The 22417-nt window shown below is 45.9% G+C and overlaps 1 protein-coding gene across 4 annotated transcripts in view; it reads right to left on the reverse strand.

The window, feature by feature from the left end:
• Positions 1 to 22417, reverse strand: part of CHRDL1 (chordin like 1) — a 43941-nt gene that overhangs the window by 14143 nt on the left and 7381 nt on the right. For all 4 annotated transcript variants that reach the window (XM_077307585.1, XM_077307584.1, XM_077307583.1 and 1 more), the window contains 4 exons: positions 21834 to 21946; positions 19381 to 19474; positions 6977 to 7122; positions 2615 to 2708 (listed from right to left, as the gene is read on the reverse strand). In XM_077307585.1, the coding sequence (XP_077163700.1) occupies positions 2615 to 2708; positions 6977 to 7122; positions 19381 to 19474; positions 21834 to 21946 (447 nt within the window). The remainder of the gene's footprint in view (positions 1 to 2614; positions 2709 to 6976; positions 7123 to 19380; positions 19475 to 21833; positions 21947 to 22417) is intronic.

A 22417-nucleotide genomic window follows, 5' to 3' on the forward strand; every position in this document is an offset into this window, starting at 1 on the left:
CCTGGTGTGTAAGACAGAATGCTGGACTAGATGGACCAATAGTCTGAACCTGCAGGACATTCCTTGTGTTATACTCTTCCCTGCTGCATCAGGCAATCGCATGCCAGACTGTGATCAACAATTATAGTCCTTACGGACAATCACTGTGCCAATTTGGAAGCGGCTCGGCTTTGCATAGAAATAGCCCAGTCCGTTGCTCTCTCTTAGGAATGGGCATGAACTATATGATGTATCCCCCCATGTTGTATGTAAACTGCCCTGAGCCATATGGAAATCATTTGGTCTATATGGAGCAACATATAGAAAGCCATATAGAAATCAAACAAACAAACAAACAAATTAACTAACTAACTAACTAACTAAATAAATATTTTTGCGGTTGAGTTCACGGCTGGATAGCCATCGGCTAGAATGGCATCTTGGGGGGCTAGGCCAGGTCACGATTCCTCAGCCAGGGCTTCTTGACGGCCCTGAATGGGTGGGAGTTAATTCATTTTTAATATATTATTATCATTTGTTAGACACGCATCAGGTGATATGACAATATATTTGGTTATGTTGAGTCCCCCCCTCCCCCCCCCAAAAAGGGGCCAATGATGGTCTGGAAGGCAGTGGGAAAGAGCGGGGCGCCCGGTGGGCGTGTCCAGAGCTCTGCTTCCCAGCCATATTCTGCACGATTGTGCTACTTCAGGGGTTTCTGGAAGTGTGAAGAATGTTTCAGGGGCTTCTCAATGGGCCTGGGGGGGGGGGTTGAGAAAAGCTGAGTAGGCCAAGGCTCTGCATGGGGGGGGGGACACACCTGAGACTGTCCTGCTGGAGGACCACTGGAGAACGGAATATTTGTTTAACTTGCCATGAATCTTCCTTCTTGATGGTCCAAAGGTGGGGCAGTCTATAACTTTCTCCCAACCTTCAAGAACCTTCCAGACCAACCTTCCAAAACTGTCAATGGGAAGGGGAACCTTCGGGGGTCCTAGTTGAGCAGCTGAAGGAAAGGCTTTTTTTTAAGCAAATGCTACAGCTCCCGGAATAAGCCTGACGCCTACAGGGGTCATCAAACGAGATGCACGACCCTGCCCTCTAGTGGAGGAGCCCAACTCAATCCACTTTTTGCTTCCTGACCCGCTGCTGGAGAACTGTGCTCAGAGTTCATATCTGCCAAGTGTGGACACCCTTCATGACTCCGGTGAAGTGGAAAATTTATGCCAGAATAAATCTGTTCATCTTCAATGTTCCACAAAACTCTCTTATGTTTTTACAAAAAGGAATAATTGAAAAGCCGTATAAACCGCAGTAATGCTGAGAAGCCTGTGACGGTAATTTAATTAAATTGAAAATGAGGGGCCTAAATTGGCTTAGGCCCAAGGACTTAATTGGTTTTGGAACTGGGTGAAAATGTTTGCACATATGTCTCAAATGCTCACCGGGCTTCCAGGGATTACAGAACTGACCTGCAGATCATATTTCCAGGGAGCGCTGACGCTTTGATGCAAATACACAGCTTTAGCAGAGCCTCACAGGGAAAGTAATCCCCTTGTGCCAACGTGAAAAGGAGTAAGAACTTATAAAAATACAGAAGTTGTTTAAAAAATGGCAACATTAAAAAAAAGAAGTTTCCTGCACGGGTGAGTCCTGCAACAAACTGCAGGAAGAAATTATAAACACTCTCCAGACTCCCTGCCCCTCTTACTGTCTTGCCCACGTGAGCCGAGGAGTGGGTCGCACTGGGAGTGGAGTTACAGCCTACTCTTGTCCAGTAGGGGCCTTGGTTCCCCTCACTGGGTGTGGGGTGAAGGACGTACTCAGAGATCTCTTTCGGTGCCCTTCCTCTCCAGTTCTAAATCCCCCATAAAAGGTAAAACCTCTTCCAAAAGCCAAAAATAGCAGAGAGGAGTAGACTAGGGAAGGGATGCCTAGCTCCTATTTATCAAGGAGACAGCATATAAAATGAGCTGTGGTAAACCAGAGTCTCTGTCTGGGCTCACAAAACCAGAGAGGGGGTGGGGGTGGGGGTGGGTTCTGATGCTGGCAAGATGCCCAGGCACAATGTCGAGATGAAGGCCCTTTAGGGGCTGTGCTGAATCTGCCAGCCAAGAAGGAACTGAGGGCTAATATCCCGACCCTTTCTTTGCTTCGGGGTTCCCAGCCCCTCTGCTGCAAGATGTGGGGCGAGCCACAAAATGGTTGCTGTAGCTTACTTTCAGCCATGCCACGAAGAGCATTGTGTTGTGTTAAAAAGCAATGGTTCTAAATATCTGCACAGCCTATCAAATCTTCAGTGGGCAATATCCTCACCTGGCCCTGCCCACATTCTAAAAAAACACAATAATTTTTACAAGAAGAGAAGAGGTGCTGTTTTTTTTACAAGCTTTTTACTACCTGAAGGAGTCTCAAAGCGACTACCATTCGCCTTCCCTTTCCTCTCCCCGCAACAGACACCCTGTGAGGTGGGTGAGGCTGAGAGAGCCCTGAGATTACTGAAGAAGAAGAATTCATTCTTATATGCTGCTTTTCTCTATCTGAAGGAGTCTCAAAGCAGCTTACAATCTTATGTGTCCCTGTTTGTGCTACTAAATCACATTTCTGGGAAAAGGACTAAACAGATGGATTTTACCTCTGCAAACCGGGCAGCATGAGTCAGGCACAGATGCAGAAGAAGAGCAAGTTAACTTGGGACATGTCTTCAGACCACAGTACACATTTCCTTCCTGCCATTAAAGAAAAGAAGAAGAAGAAAAAAAAGGCACGTTAAGTGTATGATTCATTCACGTATCACAGCTGTGTAATATTATATATCAAGAATGCTGAAATCAGGATTTGTAATCTCTACCAGACTAAGGGTTCCCAATCTTGTATAGGAAATTCTTGGAGATTTGGGGGTAGTGCCCTGGGAGGGTGGTCTTTTGAGAGAGAGCTCAACTGCAAACGTAGTCTAGGATTTTTGTTTCTCTTAGTCACTATGGTATAGCATAGAGTCAGTTCTCCAAAACTGCACGTAGGCTTGTCCTTGGTTACCCACAGTGAGCAAATCTCCATAGATGATTTGAGGAATGGAAGAAAAAAGTGGGGGGAACAGCACTGACAGGGACATTGTCATAATATCCCCAATTTATGGTTGTCAGGATCTTCTCCTTCAGCATCCTGGCATGTTTTTGGTGAGGAGGGGGCACAGTTACCCTTAGAACTTCCCTCCTCTTCCCACTGAGGAGGGGAGCCCTGGATTACAAAACCTCCACCACAATCCTTGAAGGAGCGGGAGCCACAGATGCAGGAGCAGCAGAGTGGAATCCAAACAAGGAGCTCTTTCCCCTTCTTGTATTCCCAGAGGGAGCCTGGGAGCTTGGATTACACACCGATGACTGAGGAGCCAAGGCCAAGGTGGGGGCGCCGGGCAGCCCCTGAATAGCCACCCTGAGGGGCCCATCCTACGGACCACCCTGCAGAGATGGTGGAGCTCTGAGGCACGGAAGCAAGAGTCCCACAGTGCAAGCCAGTGGAACTATGTGGAGGGACTATGGATGAAGGCTGGAGATGCGCATGGGCCAGCAGCTGCTGAAAGACTGACTCATAAGCTGGACCACACTGAATGGGAGAGGGCACCAGCTGGAATTGGAGCTGTTAGATTTGGGCTGATGGAATGAGACCAGCAGAGTGCGGTGCTGGAGCAGGGTGGGTTTGATCTCGGCTACACATGCAACAGAGATTGCACCTGTCAACTGCCCAAGTAATTGGTGCCACCAGTGTGGGGCCAATCCCTCTCCCCAGCCATAACTTTGGCCACTTGGGCTTTGTTGCTTTGGCCTTTGAACAGATGCCTTTGATATGCCTTTGATCTGTTGTGTAGACTAATTGGTAGATTATGTTGACAGGATAGCACCGGAAGATGGAGAGAAGTGGCGTGTAATTTGGAACTCAGCTATATGTGCCAAAAGTAATTCCTGAGTGTAATCAGGTGGTTATTCGTTTGGGAAAGTAGTGATACCACCTTTTCTAAATTGGGGCATGTTAGAGGGTAATAAGGGGATGGAACAATAGGGAAATATATTGATCTGTATAGAATCATAGATTCAGAGATTTTATTGGCATAAAATTGCAAAGCATAAAACGAAAATTTCAAACAGTTCCAGATGTAAAAACTATCGTAAAAGATTTTCATTTAAAATTGCCAGTAGAAACTTTGCTACTTTTATAATAATTTTTATAATAATTATATAATTATAATAAGTGAGTCCCTCACATTTAGTATCATTTTAATCCAGTGTTTCTCATTAACACAACTAAATTTTAATTTCTTCAGATAATTAGCTAACGGGAGACGATATACATCAAACCTAGGACACACCAGAAGTATATGGTGCAACGTGTCAGGGACACTGCATCCATGTAAACAGTATCTCTCCTGAGGAGGGATCTTCAAAAATCTACCTCAGGTGACATTTGAGGGAAAGATGTTTAAGCGAGCTACTAGAAATGCTCTTCTTAACTGGCGTGTCTCCAAAATTTGGAGATACATGGGCATGGATTTGTAAGTTAAGGGAATATCCCAAAGTGGGGAGAACATACACTGCTGTTAGAGTAGCCCAGAATCTGGGTATCCTGATCTTCTAGTCTCTGTGATATTAGTTTTAATATCGTCCTTTCGTCTTGCATGCTAAGGGTTGAGATGTCCAGACCCATAATTTGAAGTTTCTTTGGCATTTTGCCCAGCCAGCTGAAAGAATAAGGGTCACTCAAAAGGTTAATTAACAAACTACCCATTTGGACATGGAAATGAATTTTTAACCAGTATTTAAAGGACTGAAACCAAGCCCGGGCTTCTAGACTCTGTTGGCCAAGTTCTGCGACAAGTGTATGATTTGCCACACAGTTTGGGACTCCTAGCAAATTTCTGAAAAAGAAAGATTGGATGTTCTCTAATTTATTGTTAAATGCATCCATCCATATTGGGATTCCATAAAGAATCTGAGGAATTATTTTGGCATTGTAGATTTTAATGGCTGCTTGAAGGTTTTTGTTGCCTTTTTGATGATAAAACTTAGCTAAAAGGGACAACTGGCCTTTTGCAGATTTGATTGTTTTTTCTCTATGGTTGGCCCTCTATTTTTAGTTGATTGTCACTACAGTAATCTCCAAATGACCGGAGATAGCGTATAAGGCCAACACGAGTTTTAGATAAGATAACTGTGTCGTCCGTGTATAAAAGAAGTGGAGTGGGTCTTTTGCCAAGAATGGGGGGATGACCATTAACTTTTTCAAAATAGAAGGGTAAGTCTCTTAAGAAAAGGTTAAATAACTGAGGGGCAAGGATGCAGCCTTGTTTCACTCCTATGTTTATTTGGATTTTTGGTGTTAAATTTCCCTCAGCAGAATATTTGACTTTGCAGTGGTTGTTATGATGGAGCTGTTTTAATAGAAAGAGTAGACGCTGGTTTATGTCTAGGTTGTTTAATTTTATCCAGAGTTTCTCTCTGGAAACTGAGTCAAAGGCTGCTTTTAAATCAATAAAGGCAACAAATAATTTGCCCCTCTTAGGTTTGGTGTATTTCTGTCTTAAAAAAGCTAAAACAGTACAAAGATCTAAGGTAGTGTAAAGGTAAAGGTAAAGGTAGCCCCTGTGCAAGCACTGAGTCATGTCTGACCCTTGGGGTGATGCCCTCTAGCGTTTTCATGGCAGACTCAATACGGGGTGGTTTGCCAGTGCCTTCCCCAGTCATTACTGTTTACCCCCCAGCAAGCTGGGTACTCATTTTACCGACCTCGGAAGGATGGAAGGCTGAGTCAACCTCGAGCCGGCTGCTGGGATTGAACTCCCAGCCTCATGGGCAAAGCTTTCAGATGGCTGCCTTACCACTCTGCGCCACAAGAGGCTCCTAAGGTAGTGTATCCCTTCCTAAACTCTATTTGCTCTGGCCCTATGATGTAATTGTTGGATGTCCAGTTTATAAGTTTAGTGGCCAGATATTTTGCAAAGAGCTTACCTACGGCTGACAATAAACTGATGGGGCGGTAGTTACTCGGAAGGTCAATTTTTCCTTTTTTATATATTGGGGTTATGATGGAATTTAGCCATGAATCTGGGATTAGTCCTGTTTGGTTGATTTTTGTAAACAGATGTGCTAGAGGCACAGCCCCCCAATGAGCATAATGAATAATCAAGTCTGGAGGGATCCCATCTGGACCGAGTGACTTATGAGGTTTTAGAGATTTTATCAGTTCAGAAATCTCAGCAGGTTCAACTTCGGCCAACAGGGAAGGGAAGAGGATTGTCCAATGGACAGTTGAGGGTCTAGTGAAGACGGTGATGTTAACAATGAGGAAAAATGGTCCATCCATTTGGAAGCTGGAATAGAATCATAGAGTTGGAAGGGCCCTCCTGAGTCTTCTAGTCCAACCCCCTGCACTCTGCAGGACACTCACAACCCTTTCGCTCATCCACTATAACCTGCCACAACCTTGAACCTCCACAGTATGTAGCTAACAAATCAGTTTCAACAAGGATCCTCGTCTATTCTATCTAGGTTTTTCAGCAAACCACGTCATGCTGCCATGCCACTGAAAAGGCGGCTGGGAATGTGACGATGGTAAAGGCCATAGGGATTTTAAGGAGTTTTAGGCCACTGCTCGGAAGTGATATCACATTTTTCAAAACTCCACCCAGAAATGATGTTATTTTCTCCGTGGTGTTCTAGAAAGTTCCTCAGCCTCTATGGTCTCTACCATAGATATTATAGGAATTCCTTGAACGTCACAGAGAATATGATGCTGCATCCCCTGAAACGACACCTTCCCCAGGCACTGTTTTCCAGAACATGGCTGGCAACCGTATTCTTGTATCACTGGCCTTTGGGGTGACTGACTTCTCATGGTGAGCCTACGTCCATCTCAAGGCTGTGCATCTGGTCAGTAGGTTTGTTCTGCATCTCAGTAAGTCTAATGCTCTGCATACAGTGGTGTTTTGGGTGATCATGTTACTTACCGAGCAGCTGCACTGGGCACACTGGTTGGCTTGTCTGTTCTGAAAGAGTCCATTCGCCACAAACATTTCTCCATGGTGGTACGTTGTGCCATTGTATTCACAGGACTTCCCAATGACCTTACTGCCCATGGAAAAGAGGGTATCATCTGGAAAGGGAAGATGGAGGGGCAGGAGAAAAAGCCACTTAGGACAACAACACAACAAGTTCCGGGGGCCTCATCATCCCCCAGTTCACAAGCCTTGACTACATTCCTGATCCATGCTACAGTAACCCTCAGGACAAGATGAGGGATTATTTGGAGGAGGGATTAGAGGGGATACTTATTAAATTTGCAGACGATACTAAACTGGGAGAGGTAGCAAACACAACTGAAGACAGCAACAGAATACAGGATGATCTTGATAGGCTCGAGAAGTGGGCTAAACTGAATAAAATGAAGTTCAATAGGGACAAATGTAAAGTTCTGCATTTAGTAGGAAAAACCAAATACACCAATATAAGATGGGGGAGACTTGTCTTGGCAGTAGCATGTGCGAAAATGATCTAGGAGTCTTAGTAGACCATACATTGAACATGAGTCAGCAGTGTGCCTCAGTGGCTAAAAAGGCAATTGGGATTTGGGGATGTATCAAACAGAGTATCGTGTCCAGATCACAGGAGGTGATGGTACCGCTTTACTCGGCTCTGGTTCGGCCTCACTTGGAGTACTGTGTTCAGTTTTGGGCACTCCAGTTGAAGAGAGATGTTGACAAACTGGAACATGTCCAGAGGAAGGCAACAAAGATGGTGAGGGGTTTGGAGACCAAGACTTATGAGGAAAGGTTGGGGGAGCTGTTTAGCCTAGAGAGGAGACGACTGAGAGGGGATCTGATAACCATCTTTAAGTATTTAAAAGGGTGCCATGTGGAGGATGGAGCACAATTGTTCTCTCTTGCCCCAGAGGGGCAGATCAGAACTAATGGGATGAAATTAATTCAAAAGAAATTGCGTCTAAACATCCAGAAGAAGTTCCTGACAGAGCGGTTTCTCAGTGGAACAGGCTTCTTCGGGAGGTGGTGGGTTCTCCATCTTTGGAAATTTTTAATCAAAGGCTAAACAGCCATCTGACAGAGAGGCAGATCTGCTTCCCATATAACTCCTGGAGCACTTTCTACTGTTGCACCAGCACACTGGAAAAGTTTTCTGGGGAAATGAGGGACACTGCTAGCCTTTAGCAGTTCAGGAAATTCTACAAAACCAAACTTTTAAAAACAAGCCTTTGAAAAGGTCCCGGTGTAGAGGTCCAGAGCACTCTAGTCTTGAGGGCACCTTTGGAATTCTGAGACAGAGACACAACCATGGGAGGTAGTGTCAGAGATGGAGCTATACACACACACACAAGCACAGAGGAAGCCCAACTGCAGAGAAGAAGAGGGTTTGTTGGGGGAAAACACACACTGGGAAAGCGAAAGAAAACACTTGTTGGTGCACTACCAACTCCACCTGATGTTCTTTTATGAGCGATTTTCCAAGGAAGACTTCACACCACAAAGTCCTGACTGGGGAACCTTCAAGCAGCCTCTGATCTTTGTCCCATTTTCCTGTGGCCAAATGGGATAGCCCAGGCTAGCCTGATCTTGTCAGATCTTGTAAGCTAAGCAGGGTCACGCCTGCGTAGAATCTCAACAATATTCAGGACCCACTCTTTAGGAAAGATCTCCTAAACAGGAACACACTGATGCAATATCTAAGAAAAGTGGTAAATCCTGAGCACAGGAGATCTTTTACCCTCCTTCGTCACAATGCCCTGCCCTCTGCTTACTTGCGTGGGAAATTTGATGGACTCCCTCTCGAGGATCGGCTCTGTATTTGCAACAAGGGTCAAGTAGAGAACACAGAACACATCTTATTTGAGTGCAAGCTGTATAATCATATTCGCACAGGCGCATTAGTACCAATGCTTATAGAATGCCCTCACGACCTGAGAAAGCATCGCCTGCAAATATTGCTATCAGATACAGATAATCTGCTAACTAGCTTTAAGAATGAGGAAAGAATGGGTCACTCATGTATAGCCCTAATTGGTCCACAGAACTTCTTATGTTTTTTGGTTAGTATATATTATCGCACATCTCTTAATCTTGTCTTTTGTTTTATATTTTAACAGCTTTACTAGTTTTATTGCTTTTATGGCTCATTTTATCCTTGTAAAATAGTCAACGGCAAATAATGCTTCTAAATGTTGGCTTTTATGGTGGAGAAGTTTTAAGTTTTATTGTTGATGCATTTTTAACCTTTTAATGTATTACCCTCCCTTTTACAAACTGCTATTGTATAAGGTAAAGGCAAAGGTATCCCCTGTGCAGGCACCGGGTCATGTCTGACCCTTGGGGTGACGCCCTCTAGCGTTTTCATGGCAGACTCAATACGGGGTGGTTTGCCAGTGCCTTCCCCAGTCATTACCGTTTACCCCCCAGCAAGCTGGGTACTCATTTCACTGACCTCGGAAGGATGGAAGGCTGAGTCAACCTCGAGCTGGCTGCCCAGCCTCATGGGCAGAGCTTTCAGACTGCATGTTTGCTGCCTTACCACTTTGCGCCACAAGAGGCTCTTGCTATTGTATAGTAGTGCTAAATAAATAAAAGAAAAAAGAATGGGAGGCCACTAAGGAATATCAGGGTCACTACACAGATACAGGGACCTCTGAATGCCTCTAGCCTTGAAACCCTACAGCAGGGGTAGGCAGACTGTGGCTGGGGCTCATGGGAATTGTAGTCCATGGACATCTGGAGGGCCACAGTTTGCCTACCCCTGCCCTACAGGGTCGCTGTAAGTTGGCTGCAACTTGATAGCAAAAAAAGAGAAGTTATATCAGTAGCTTCCCAAAGGGAACAAGGTCTGTTCCTTGGGAACCTTATATGCTTACTTCAGCACAGATTCATTTTAAACAAAACATTTTGGGGGAAAGAACAACAAAGTGTTTGTTTGCTGGAACCCAAATAACCGCGGCACGCCAGGAATCCGCTGGATTGAGAGGCTCAGAGCAAATGAAGCCCTCTTCCTTGACCTGTAGAATTCATGGGTGGCTGGAGCTACTTAACATCTGTGGGTTAATATCATGAAAAAAGAAACGCTCCTGCATTATTATGCTACTGAGGAATGCTGGGACGGCCCCTCCCTTCGTTTGTTAAGCTGGGCACTGCACCAAAAGAGAGAGGGGTTTTGGATTATAGGCATGAGAGCGAAATGGTGACATTTTGAGGCTCTGTAAATCGTTTATTTTGGCATCCAAAGCATCTCAGCCTTTTAATACCCTTTTGAAGTAACATGAAAAGTAAATGTAAGAACGTCTGTATTGTATAATATGCATGAAACTCGACATGTTAGTCTTGTGTGCACCTCCGAGGCCTTACCACTGCAGGACAGAACAGGGAGAGGGGAAGCCACTTTTGATTTCAAGCACTTTGGGTTCATTTTAAATTGGATGTCTCTGGGGCTGAATCTGCACGGAGCTTTTATTGCCATCCCAAGTCGATTCAGTCCCTGCCGTCTACACGGAATGTGATTTCCGTTTTGATTTTGGCCGATTTAAATTTTATCTCTGCATGATTGATCTGGAGTGACCCGCCCTTTCCCCTGCGATATCCTGGAGTGGATATAACCCTTGGTATTTGAAAAAATCGGCATGAGTAAAGGTGCAGCTCTCCGCTTTCCCCTGAACTAACTTGCTGCCGAGCCTCCAACGTTGTACAAAAGCCCTGATTGGCCAGGGCATCGGTTCAAAGGCTTCCTGGTTACAAAACTTTCCTCCCAAGATTAATTTTTTTCTCTTCGTTTCCCTCTGGAATCTGTTTTAAAGGGACTGTGCTCGGGCGCAGCGCAGGCTGTGTCGGCCTGGACACACAACCCTAGTTTCCCTCCAAAGAACATGGGAAGAGCTAAAACCAAAGAGTAACTTGGAATATGTACCTATGTTGTTATCTGACAGCATGGGTCTAAGTTTTGCCATGGATCTTCCACTGGCTATCTATGTCGGCCATGTTTAAATATGCCTGATGCCAACCTGAGAATACTTCCATAGTCTCCCCACCCATTTTCTCCTCTTCCTTTGTTTTCTTTTTCTGACTGGATAGTACAAGCTAGAACTGGTATGAGGAGAGATCCAAAAGTGCAAAAACAACATCTTTGAGATATTCTTTTATCCCTAAAGCAGATAAAGTTTAAATAGCAATGCTTTTGAACATTGTTACAAGCAATTCTGTTAGGAAACTCAATTTGCAATCTCCTTTAGAGTTAAAATACTTTGGTGTGTGTACTTCCACTTAACTTCCTTTCTTTGTTTGCTTTTTCTAGACTTGGGTCATAGAAGCTAGAGCTGGTAAACAGAAGTTGAAGGATCCAAAGGTGCAAAAAAATACATTTATTTATGCAATGTTATTCTATTCCTAAAAGAGATAAAATTTAAATACCGATACAGTGAAACAAGAAATTCAGTTAAGAACTGGGAATGCAAATTTCTTTTGAACTAAAATACCGTGTGTGACTGTGCACATATAATTCTAATTAAATTCAGAACTATAGGCGATAAGGTATATAACATCCAATGCTGTTTTCAAAGTCATTGGGAAACTTTCCAAGGATTCAAATGGGCTTTGAAGAAACTCTAGAATCCATATGTAGATACATTCAAAAATGGCAAATCCAGACCCCTCTCTCCTTTAACCATACTGTAATGTAATAGTTAAGTGAAATACAACGTGATTTGGAAGAAGGGCTCAGAATTCGCTTTCTAAATGGGTTCTTTTTTAAGCCACAGCTGAAAGGAGTGAAAAGAGGTTGGGAAGCAATCCAGTGTCAAACCACTGCCAATGCGAACACTAACTGAATCCAGATGTGCGGCCTTAAGACACAGGTGTCAAACACATTACCCTACCCAGTCCTTTTAGAAAGAAACTTCAAGGGCTGTGCTAAGCTTAGGAACGCCTGGACAATTTAGGGTCTTGTCCTTTAACACAGCCAGGCAGTAGCATGTGTGAGATCACCCACCGCTTGGCAGTATTAAAGTGGTACAGCCATAAACGGCATGCTGACTGTATCAAGTGAATGGTACCCTTTCAATTCTGGTGATCGGGTTTCTTCCGCTTTCTTGAGCAAAAGACGGTTTGCTTTCCAGTTCTTTTGTATTGGTGGGTGGGTGCGTGTGGCTTAATTTCATGTGCTTTTCTTTGTTTTTACAGTGGCATAAGAAATTGCTGTACAAGACATTCAACTACATGGGCATCTTGATGCATCGATTTGTCTGAAATAGTCCAGATCTGTGCAACAGACAATTATTCATTTGATTAAAAACCTGGCTCCTTCCATGTGCAAGATGCTTCAGAATGTAATATGGACTCAATAGTCTTACAAGTAGGTTTGTCAATCTCCACCTTGAGGTCTCCTAGAATTACAATTGGCCTCCAGGTTATACTGATCAGTTCCCCTGGAGAAAACAGACTCTATGGCATTTTATCCCACGGAGGGATAAATTCAGCCTCCCCAAGCTCCAACCCCCCCCCCCCAAGTCTGCAGGTATTTGCCAACCTGCTGGTAACCCAACTAATAATTTAAGCACAAACATAAGGTTAATCGTATATGTGAAGCCCCCCCCCCCCCCAAGTCCTGTTTCCCTGTTTTTCTGACTTTTTTGGTATTTCCCAACTGGAACAGCAAAGAAAAGAGGGGAGAAAGCGCGAAGAAGCTGTTTGAACCTGATACATGTTGGGAAACCATAAATTCTCAGGAGCCTGAACATAAATGTGTCACTAATCATAACTGTTCCTGGAGCCTTGAAGGAGTCTGGGTTACAAGCCGAAAACAGTGCTTGGAGCCAGATGGACTGACCCATATGGCAGAACACGGAGTTAGCCAGGGAAACATTCAGGGAGATCAAAGCAAGAGGTGAAAGGCGGAAACTCTTTGTTGAAGGCTGAAGTGCATGTTTCGTTTCATTCCAATGGAAACTTTGCTTCACACGGTTGTCCTGCAGCAGCATTAGAGCCCACCCATGGGGCCCTGAGGCAAATTACGTTGTTCTCGCCTCCATCTGAATCTCACAACATCCTGATGATGCAGGTGAGGCAGAGAGTGTGTGAGTGGCCCAACTCACCCAGCAAGTTTCCATGACAGAGAATGGATTCGAACCTGGGTCTTCTAGATCCTAGTCCCAACCTTTCTCAACAGTTCTACCCTTGAGGAACCTGTGAACCATTCTTCAGGCTTCGAGAGACTCCAAAAGTGGCACGGCCGTGCAGAATACAGTCGGGAAGCAGAGCTATGGGGATGCCTCTCCCCTCCAGCCCCATCAGTGGTCATTTGGGGAATGGAGGGATGGGTCGACATGACCACGTGGAAATATCAGTGAGTTCAAAATGTGGTAGCTCATTTATGATCAGGGGCCAATGTGGTGCTGGGAGACCGGGAGGATAGGGCCAAACCTTGTCCTGGCCCACACTTAGTTAATCTATGTTACATTACTAAAATTTGAAATTATTTATATTTTCTAAAACATAAGCCTTCAGCCATCATGCAGTTAATCATTCAGCTTTTTTAAAAAATAATTTTTTCACTCACAATAGTCTGAATCTTAGTCAAAGAGGACTCTGTGAGAGGAAAGATGTCAGGAACTCCTTCAGTGAGATATTGCGCCTAAATACCTCAAGAGTGTAGGAAAGGAGATGCTCTCCCCCTCCTCCTTTTTCTCACAGCCACCCAATGAAGTAGGTTAGGCTGAAGGTCCGTGCCCGGCCCAAGGTCACAGAGCATTCTTCGCTTCTTCGAAGCCAAGTGGAGATTTGAATTCTTGCCTCCCCAAGTCTTTGACCAACCCTCTGACAGCTCTCAGACTGGATACTCAATATGAATCTGCAAATGTGTCTGCAAATAATGGGTTCTCTAATATAGCGATCCCCAACCTGTGGGCTGCAGACCACATGTGGTCCGTCGACTAATTGGAGGTGGGCCGCGAAGGACGCCTTCTCTCCCCCCCCCCCCCGGCCCTTTACAACACCCTTCGGGTGTCCTTGTCTCCCATCACTCCCAGATGGGACTATCTCGTTGCAGAGAAACACGCTCAGGGTTCCCCCCCACCGGGCCTCAGTAAAATTGTCAAGCGTTGAGTGGTCCCCGGTGATAAAAAGGTAGGGGACCACTGCTCTGATACACAGAGAGTCCAGGACTGCAGAAGTACTTCAGTCTCTACATTGGGTGAATCAGCTTTTATTTCCTGCTCTACTGTGTACAGATTTAGAGAGATAGATTCAGGTGTGTAGCCAAGTTGGTCTGAAGTAGCAGAACAAGATGTGAGTCCAATGGCACCTTTAAGTCCATCAAAGTTTTGTTCTGGGTGTGAGCTTCTGTGTGCAGCCACACTTCCTCAGACATCAAGGTGCAAATATAAGGAGAGAGTAAGTTCGCTGTTTACTAACTTACTGCTCATTTACTCTCTCCTTATGCACTCTGATGGCAACGCTATCTTGGAGCACGATTCTGTTTCTTTCTCAGACTAACAGAAGAGCATCATCTCGGACTCTTTGTGCCCAAATGGACAAGTGGGAGGAGTGTGAGAGGCTGAAGAAGTGTGTGTACACATGAAATCTCACACCTAGAATAAAACTTTGTTGGTCTTAAAGGAGCCATTGGACTCAACTTTTGTTCAGATTCAGATTCAGAGGGGGTGGGTATTCCCATATATTCTATTTCTTTCTACAAAATGCAGCCAAAAGGTCCTTCTTCCCTCTGGGTCTGCCCTCTTCCTTATCCTGTCCCTTGTCATCCATCTTTTCCTTTAAACCTAGGTTTGCCAGCCCTCAGATGGGAGCTGGAAATCTCTTGGAATTACAACTGATCTCTAGACTAAATAAATCTTGTATTTATTTAAAATAGGGTTGCCAAATCCCCCTGGCCACCAGAAGTAGATGAGGGAACGAGGGTGCCAAATCCAGGTTCAGAAACTCCTGGAGATTTGGGGATGGAGTCTGGATAGGGCAGGGATCTGAATGGGTACAATGTCACAGATTCCCCCCTCCCAAGCAGCCATTTTCTCCAGGGGAACTGATCCCTGAAGTCTGGAGATAAACTGTAATTCTGGGTGATCCCCAGACCTCTCCTGGAGGCTGGCATTTATTCCACTTCTGGAGAAAATGGCTGCTTTAGAACAGGCTTTCTCAATCTAGCTGAGTGCCCTAGAAGGGTTTCTTGAATGAGTGGGAGTTAATTAATTATATATATTATATTTCTTAAGCATGTATCTGGTGTAATGACCATATCTGGTCATGTTGACCTTCCCAAATGGCCAAGGATGAGCCTGGAGGGGGAGGGAAGGGGAGGGGCACTAGGTGGGCACGTACAAAAGCCCTGCTTCCCAACCATATTCTGCACAATCACGACACTTCTAGAGTTTCTCAAAGCCTGTACAATGTTTCAGGGAAGAAGAAGAAGAAGAAGAAGAAGAAGAAGAAGAAGAAGAAGAAGAAGAAGAAGAAAACACATTGTAAAGTATTAATTGTTCTACAGTTACAGGACCTCGTAGCCATCTGTGGCTTGGCAAACCGAATCAATAACAAGAGTTTTTGTTTCCTAAAAAGAAAATGATCTTAGTCTCATCATCAAGTTATTGTTTAGAAAAAGGCGGGTTGATGAGCTGCCCATGAATAATTGCATCGAATGGACAATAGAAAAACAGAAAAGGGATGGTTTCAATGCAGCCAGAAATACAGGGATAGATTTTTATAGACTTTTTGTAAATCTCCCCTGAAGAACAACTCCCAATTAATGCCCCAATTGTTTTATGGCATTCCTGCTTGGATTAGTTCATTCAACCAAGCTGAGGAAAGTATTCAGTCTATTTTTGTTCATAAAATTCTTGATGCCTCACCTCCCAAACCCCTCGTTCCACCCTCAAATCTCTGAGCATTTTCAAACCCGGAGTTGCCAACTCAATATAAGCCTCTTGCTCACAGCTAGGCTTAGGGGCCATGTCCTTCAGCATCAACATTGCACACCATGGCCAGTGATGCTGCACCTTGCCCAGCCAGGCAAACCCCAAGAAATCCACTAGAGATGATAGTCCCTGATCTGATGGTTTGTTCTGTTAAGTCCCTAACCTCTTTCTTTAGGCTACAAACATCCTCATTTATCACAGTTCTCTCATATTGCTCGCCGTGTTGAGTTAGGTCTTACCCTACCTGCATATTCCCCCCACCCCCACCCCCTGGTTCTCTCCTGTCTGACATTTGCTCGTATCAGCAGCAAGAGTAAACCAGCAGCTCTCTGGAGAATGTTGAATAAATACCTTCTTTGCAAAGCTGTGTAACTAATACCTTTTTATAACTGGAAATCAGGAGCCGGAGGGGGGGGGGAGGCTGGGGGGTAGCAAACCTACCAGACATTAGGCCATGTCGGGAATTTTGCAGCCAAGCCATTGGAGATCGGGCTTCATCCGCATTGTACAGTGGCTCCTAACACTGAATGTATAATAAACATACAGTCTGCTGGAGTTCATTATGCAACGTACAGGTTGCTTTATACAGCCATAAACATCAACAGCTCCGATTTACAACACCCTCGTGTAATCACAAAGCTGAGATCTCTCGCACGGAGGACTCCAGTTGTATATGGCTTCTAATTAGGGCTGCCTCTACCAACGTTCTTTGCTCTTTGGGGCACAGAGGGGGTCTTTTCACGTGTTTTGACAGCATGTGATCCCAGACTCAGAGGACAAAAAGCTTGTTTGCCCTTCCTCCAAGGTTGCTGTCTTGATGGGTCACATCAACGGTGCCTCTCCCTGTTTGATACTGCCATGGAAAGGGAAGATCACACAGTGGGTCCCATCAAAGAGAGCCTCTGTAGTTTAGTGCAGCCTTTTTCAAACTTTTGACCATGGAAGTACCCCTGAAATAATTTTCAGGCGTTGAAGTACCACCGGTCAGCTGGCCTCACCTCCTTGCCACACCCCCAGAAGTGACCTGTCACCAGATGTGATATCATCGAGACACTTTCTCTATTTTCTCTCCAAATAAAAAGATGTACTAATAAAATAAATCCCCACTCCCCTCACCACAACACTCCTTGGCTGCTTTTCCTCTTCAGATAAAATACACAAATAAAAATATAAATATACACAGTAGCCAAAGCCATCAGGAGGACCACCAGTGGGGCCAGAACTCCAGAGGCCTTCCCACTGTTAGCCCCTTAAGCACCAAGAAGACAGAGCATCACTGCCCCAGACATAAGAACAGAAGAGAAGCCATGTTGGATCAGGCCAATGGCCCATCTAGCCCAAGCCCCCCGTGTCACACAGTGGCCATAACCCAGGTAACAACAGGAGGACCACTAGTGGGGCAAGAGCTCCAGAAGCTCTCCAGAGCACCAAGAATACAGACTATCACTGCCTAAGACAGAATGTTTAATTCATCTCCTGTGGCTAATAGCCACCGATGGACCTCTGCTCCATATACTTGCATGTTCATGTACTCGCATTTCTGCATCAGGGTGGTCATGCAACCCCTTACCCCCTGCACAGTCTTTGTCCCCCGCCCCCACCAGAAGGGCAGTCGACAGATTCTGGGAGGTGGTTCCAAAGCCACGACCGTGCCAGCCGAGCCCGTGCCGCTGGGAGCCAAAGATTTCAGTACTGGATGAACCTTTAGCCGTCTCTGTACATTGAGCCCAGCAGGACAACAGGACGGGGCCGGTCAAACAGGCCCATTAGGAAGGCATTCACCTGCCAACGGATGAAATGAGTGGAAGTCTGGGAGCCGGAGAACGGGAGGGCAGGAGGTGGGTAGGCTTCTGTCCAGCCCCCCCCCCCCCCACCGCCCCGGCCAAATGGCTCCTGAGAATACAGGCCTCTCTTGTCATAAATGGAGTGTATAACAGGGTTTGCTGCATGAAAGCATTCCATTGTTATTTTTAGGCAGGGAATGTGTCTGTTTGCTCTGCTCCAGCAGTCTCAGTAGATTACGTTGCAGCAGCCCTGAGCTGAAATGCAAAAGGGACACATTTTGCAAATACTTTCGCCCTCCGAGAAATGAACCCCCCTCCCTGACTTCACCAGTTTTTCACATCCTTGTTTGCAGGAGGGTGAATATCGAAGTTGGGGAAAGAGAAGGCATCTGCATTGCCAAAGCAACCTGGCTGAGACAGTGGTCTCAGTGGTCTGCATGGAGAGGGTCCCTGAAGCAGGTAGCCGTGTGGAGAGCAGGGGCCCCCAGCCTTCTTCAGCCTGTGGGAACATTTGGAATCCTCACATGGCCCGGGGGGGGGGGGGCAGAACAAAATGACAGCCGCAAAACCGTTGCCACAAGAGGCGGAGCCAGCCATGAAGTGATCACCGCAGCTTAGCTTCAGTAACACAGTGCAGGTCCCTTTTTGGCCTGGGCCCCGGCTGGATGGAATGAGCTCCCAGGTGCGATCAGGGCCCTGCCTAAACTCCATCAGCTCCTCAGGGCCTGGATATCGGGTGCTCTTCTGCCAAGCACACTCCTGCTGCGTGTAGCAGTGATTATCAGGCCCTCCCCGACAAACGTCTCTCTCTATGGATGTGTATATATTGCTGCCCTCTGCTTCCGGGGCAAGAGATCTTACCATCTTTGCCCAGGTCACCCAATTAAACTCATGTGGGGATCTGGTTGCCTGTTTTATTGGAGGAGTTGCAATGCTTTTGATTTATTTACTTTTCTATTTGTATTTAAAAATCAAATCAAATCTTCAAGAGTCAATCAAATGTCTTGCAGGGAGAAAGCTCCACTTGGCCCACCCTCTTCGTAAAAGCTGGGCGGGGACCCTGAAAGGGGCCACGGTACTCAAAGGTACAAGTTTGGAGACTCCTGGTATAGGGCAGGGCAGGGGGGCCTAACTGTGGCTCTCCAGATGTCCGTGGACTACAATTCCCATGAGCCAAACGGTGGCTCTCCAGATATCCATGGACTACAATTCCCATGCGCCAAACGGTGGCTCTCCAGATGTCCATGGACTACAATTCCCATGATCCAAATGGTGGCTCTCCAGATGTCTGTGGACTACAATTCCCATGAGCCAAATGGTGGCTCTCCAGATGTCTGTGGACTACAATTCCCATGCGCCAAACTGTGGCTCTCCAGATGTCCATGGATTACAAGTCCCATGAGGCCCTGTCAGCACAGGGTCTCTTGGGAACTGTAGTCCATGGACATCTGGAGAGCTACAGTTTTGCCACCTGGTAAAGGGTGACAACAGACTGGAGAAACCATGACTTCTGTGTGTGCATGAATGAGAAAGAGGGGAAGGAAGGTTTTCCCTGGCCAACCTTTCTTGCATCTCTCAAAAGCTCTCGTTTCTTGCGCCTTTCACAAAGCAAACTAAACACGGTTCCGAAAAGTCTTGTGGGTCTGCCATTAGGCATTACCTGGGCACCGTGGACAGCACAGCTGGGGCACATGGACCAGAGCGGGACAGTGGAGGGTCGGGCATCGTATTCTGTTGCACAGCACATTTCCATTCTGGGGGATGAACAAGACAGCCGTGTTACGTTTGCAAAACCAACAGCTTGGAAAGGGATTTACCACACAAGGATCTCCCAGTTCTGCGTAAGAACAGCCCTGCTGGATCAGATCAGTGGTCCGTCTAGTCCAGCATCCCATCTCACACTGTGGCCAACCAGCTCCCCTGAATGACCAACAACAGGACTCAGGGGAAGAGAGCTTCATAAGAACATAAAATGACCCAGCTTGATCAGACTGACGGTTCCTCTAGTCCAGCATCTCGTCTCTCACGGAGTGGCTAACCAGTTCCTCTAGAGAGCCAACAACAGGGCAATAGAGGCCAGGGATTTCATTTAAAAAGCCCTGCTGGATCAGACCAGTGGTCCTTCTGGTCCAGCATCCTGTCTCACACAGGGGCCAGCCAGTTCCTCTGGAGGGCCAGCAACAGGGCAGAGAGGCCGAGGCCTTCCTAAGGACATCAGGAAAGCCCTGCTGGATCAGACCAGGGGTCCATCTAGTCCAGCATCCTGTCTCACACAGGGGCCAGCCAGTTCCTCTGGAGGGCCAACAACAGGGCAGAGAAGCTGAGATCTTCCCTGAGGCTGCATCCTAGTTCTAGGATTCAGAGGTTGACTGCTTATGAACATGGTGGTGTCCTTTAATCACTATGGTTAGTAGTCGCAGATAGTCCTATGCTCTGCTAATCTATCTATGCCGATGGTCATCATTACATCCTCTGGCTGAATTTGAAGAAGAGTTGGTTTCATACCCCACTTTTCACTGCTTGAAGAAGCCTCAAAGTGGCTTCCCTTCCTTTCCCCACAACAGACTTCCCGTGAGGTAGGTGGGGCTGAGGGAGTTCTGATAGGATTACTCTGTGAGAACAGCACTATCAGAGCTGTGACGAACCCAAGGTCACCCAGCTGGCTGCATGTGGAGGAGGAGCGGGGAATCAAACCCAGCTCGCCAGATCAGAATCCCCTGCTCTTAACTACGACACCACTCTGGCTCCAAGACTGGGGGCCATCCCATACTGATCCTAGCTGGATGTTTGGAAATGTAAATTTAAGAAACAGAGAAGGGGAGAAAACAGATTACTGATGTTAAGCCATTGGTGGTAAGACTGGATCTAAAGCAGTGCTGTTTGTTTATTTACTGGCTTCATTTACACCCTGCCTTTCTCCCCTGCAGGGACCCAAAGCAGCTAGATGCTTTGAACAAAAGATGAGGTCTGTGGATATTTCCTCAGATTCTTTATTTATAGCAACTGAATCCTATTCATACGGAAGCCTAAAACATAAATTATTGGACACGGAATTACAAAATCTCAGTGAGTCTGCCAGAGGACCATTTTCTCCTTTGAGTTTTGGTCTTCTGCCAAGCTATTGTGTGCCTTGCTTCATATTTTTACCACTTAGCAGCCCCCCAACCATGGCTAGAATTTACATTTGTTGTTGTTGTTAGGTGCGAAGTCGTGTCCAACCCATCGCGGCCCCATGGACAATGATCCTCCAGGCCTTCCTGTCCTCTACCGTTCCCGGGAGTCCATTTAAGTTTGGACCTACTGCTTCAGGGACTCCATCCAGCCACCTCATTCTCTGACGTCCCCTTCTTCTTTTGCCTTCAGTTGCTCCCAACATTAGGCTCTTCTCCAGGGAGTCCTTCCTTCTGATGAGCATTTACATTAGTGAGATTTAACACTCCCCCCTCTGCTATTCTCCAAAGGAGATTTTCAGAAAGGCCCTACTCTGAAAGAACAGATCCCTGTGTTGGGACTGTCTTACATGCCTTGTTCTAGTCTTCACTCCCCATCACTATTCACGGGCAGCGCATTGACCCTCTTTTCCCTAAATAACATGGATCTGATGATGAACCTAAGATAACCCTCTTACTACAAACCAAGCTCTCTAGTAAATGAATTGGCAGCCTACAGCTGGTTATGAGGTCTGTGATAGTTGAACAATTAACACTTTCCAATGTAATTTTTTTGCCTTCTTTTTTTGTGCGGCAATAAAGGTCTTCTGATTCTGACTCAAAGGAGCATCCTTCATTCTGCTCTCCTCCACTGTATCCTCTCAACAACCCTGCGAGGTAAGCCAGGTGGAGAGAATGTCACCCAGCAGGATTCCATGGTACGCTTCCAGCTCTCTTACCATGACATCACACTGGCTCTCAGACAAAGGGCTTTTGGGATCAGGGAGAGTAGCTGAGGTAGGAGCTGTAGATCTTGTTTAAGGGTCCCTTTCGGTTGTTGCCGGACTGGTGAAGACTGTTTAACAGAACTTCACCCCTCCTGCTCCTTTTGAAGAATCAGCATTTCGATAACTACTCATAACCATGAATGCAGAATGATACAGGAAAAAGCTGCAAGAAATACCTCTGAGCAGAGACAGTTGACACAGTAAATGATGCCATAGGGTTCCAGGTACGGATGCCACCTTTCTCCTATGCGGAACTTCTTATCTTGAAACACACAGTAGGTCTCTGGATCTGCATAGGAGAGGAGGTCAGGCTGTGAGCGGAAAAACAACTTCTGCAGCTACAGTGTGAGCAAACTTTCCTGGGAGACTCTCTAAGAGAGCACAGGAAACTCGTACTAAAACCAGACCATGGACCCATCCTATGCACTTTGATACACAGCTGCTTATTTTGGGTCTTAAGGCCTTCAAATTGAAGGGCCGTGATTCCGTGGCAGAGCATCTGCTTGTCAAGCAGAAGAAGAAGAAGAAGAAGAAGAAGAAGAAGAAGAAGAAGAAGAAGAAGAAGAAGAAGAAGAAGAAGAAGAAGAAGAAGAAGAAGAAGAAGAAGAAGAAAGTTGGTTCTTAGATGCCACTTTTCTCTATCCAAAGGAGTCTCAAAGCGGCTTACATTTGCCTTACCTTCTTCTCCCCACAACAGACACCCTGTGAGGTGGATGAGGCTGAGAAAGCCCTGATATTACTGAAGAAGAGTTGATTCTTA

This window comes from Paroedura picta, chromosome 13 (assembly GCF_049243985.1).
Source record: "Paroedura picta isolate Pp20150507F chromosome 13, Ppicta_v3.0, whole genome shotgun sequence".
In the NCBI taxonomy this organism is placed as follows: Eukaryota; Metazoa; Chordata; class Lepidosauria; order Squamata; family Gekkonidae; genus Paroedura; species Paroedura picta.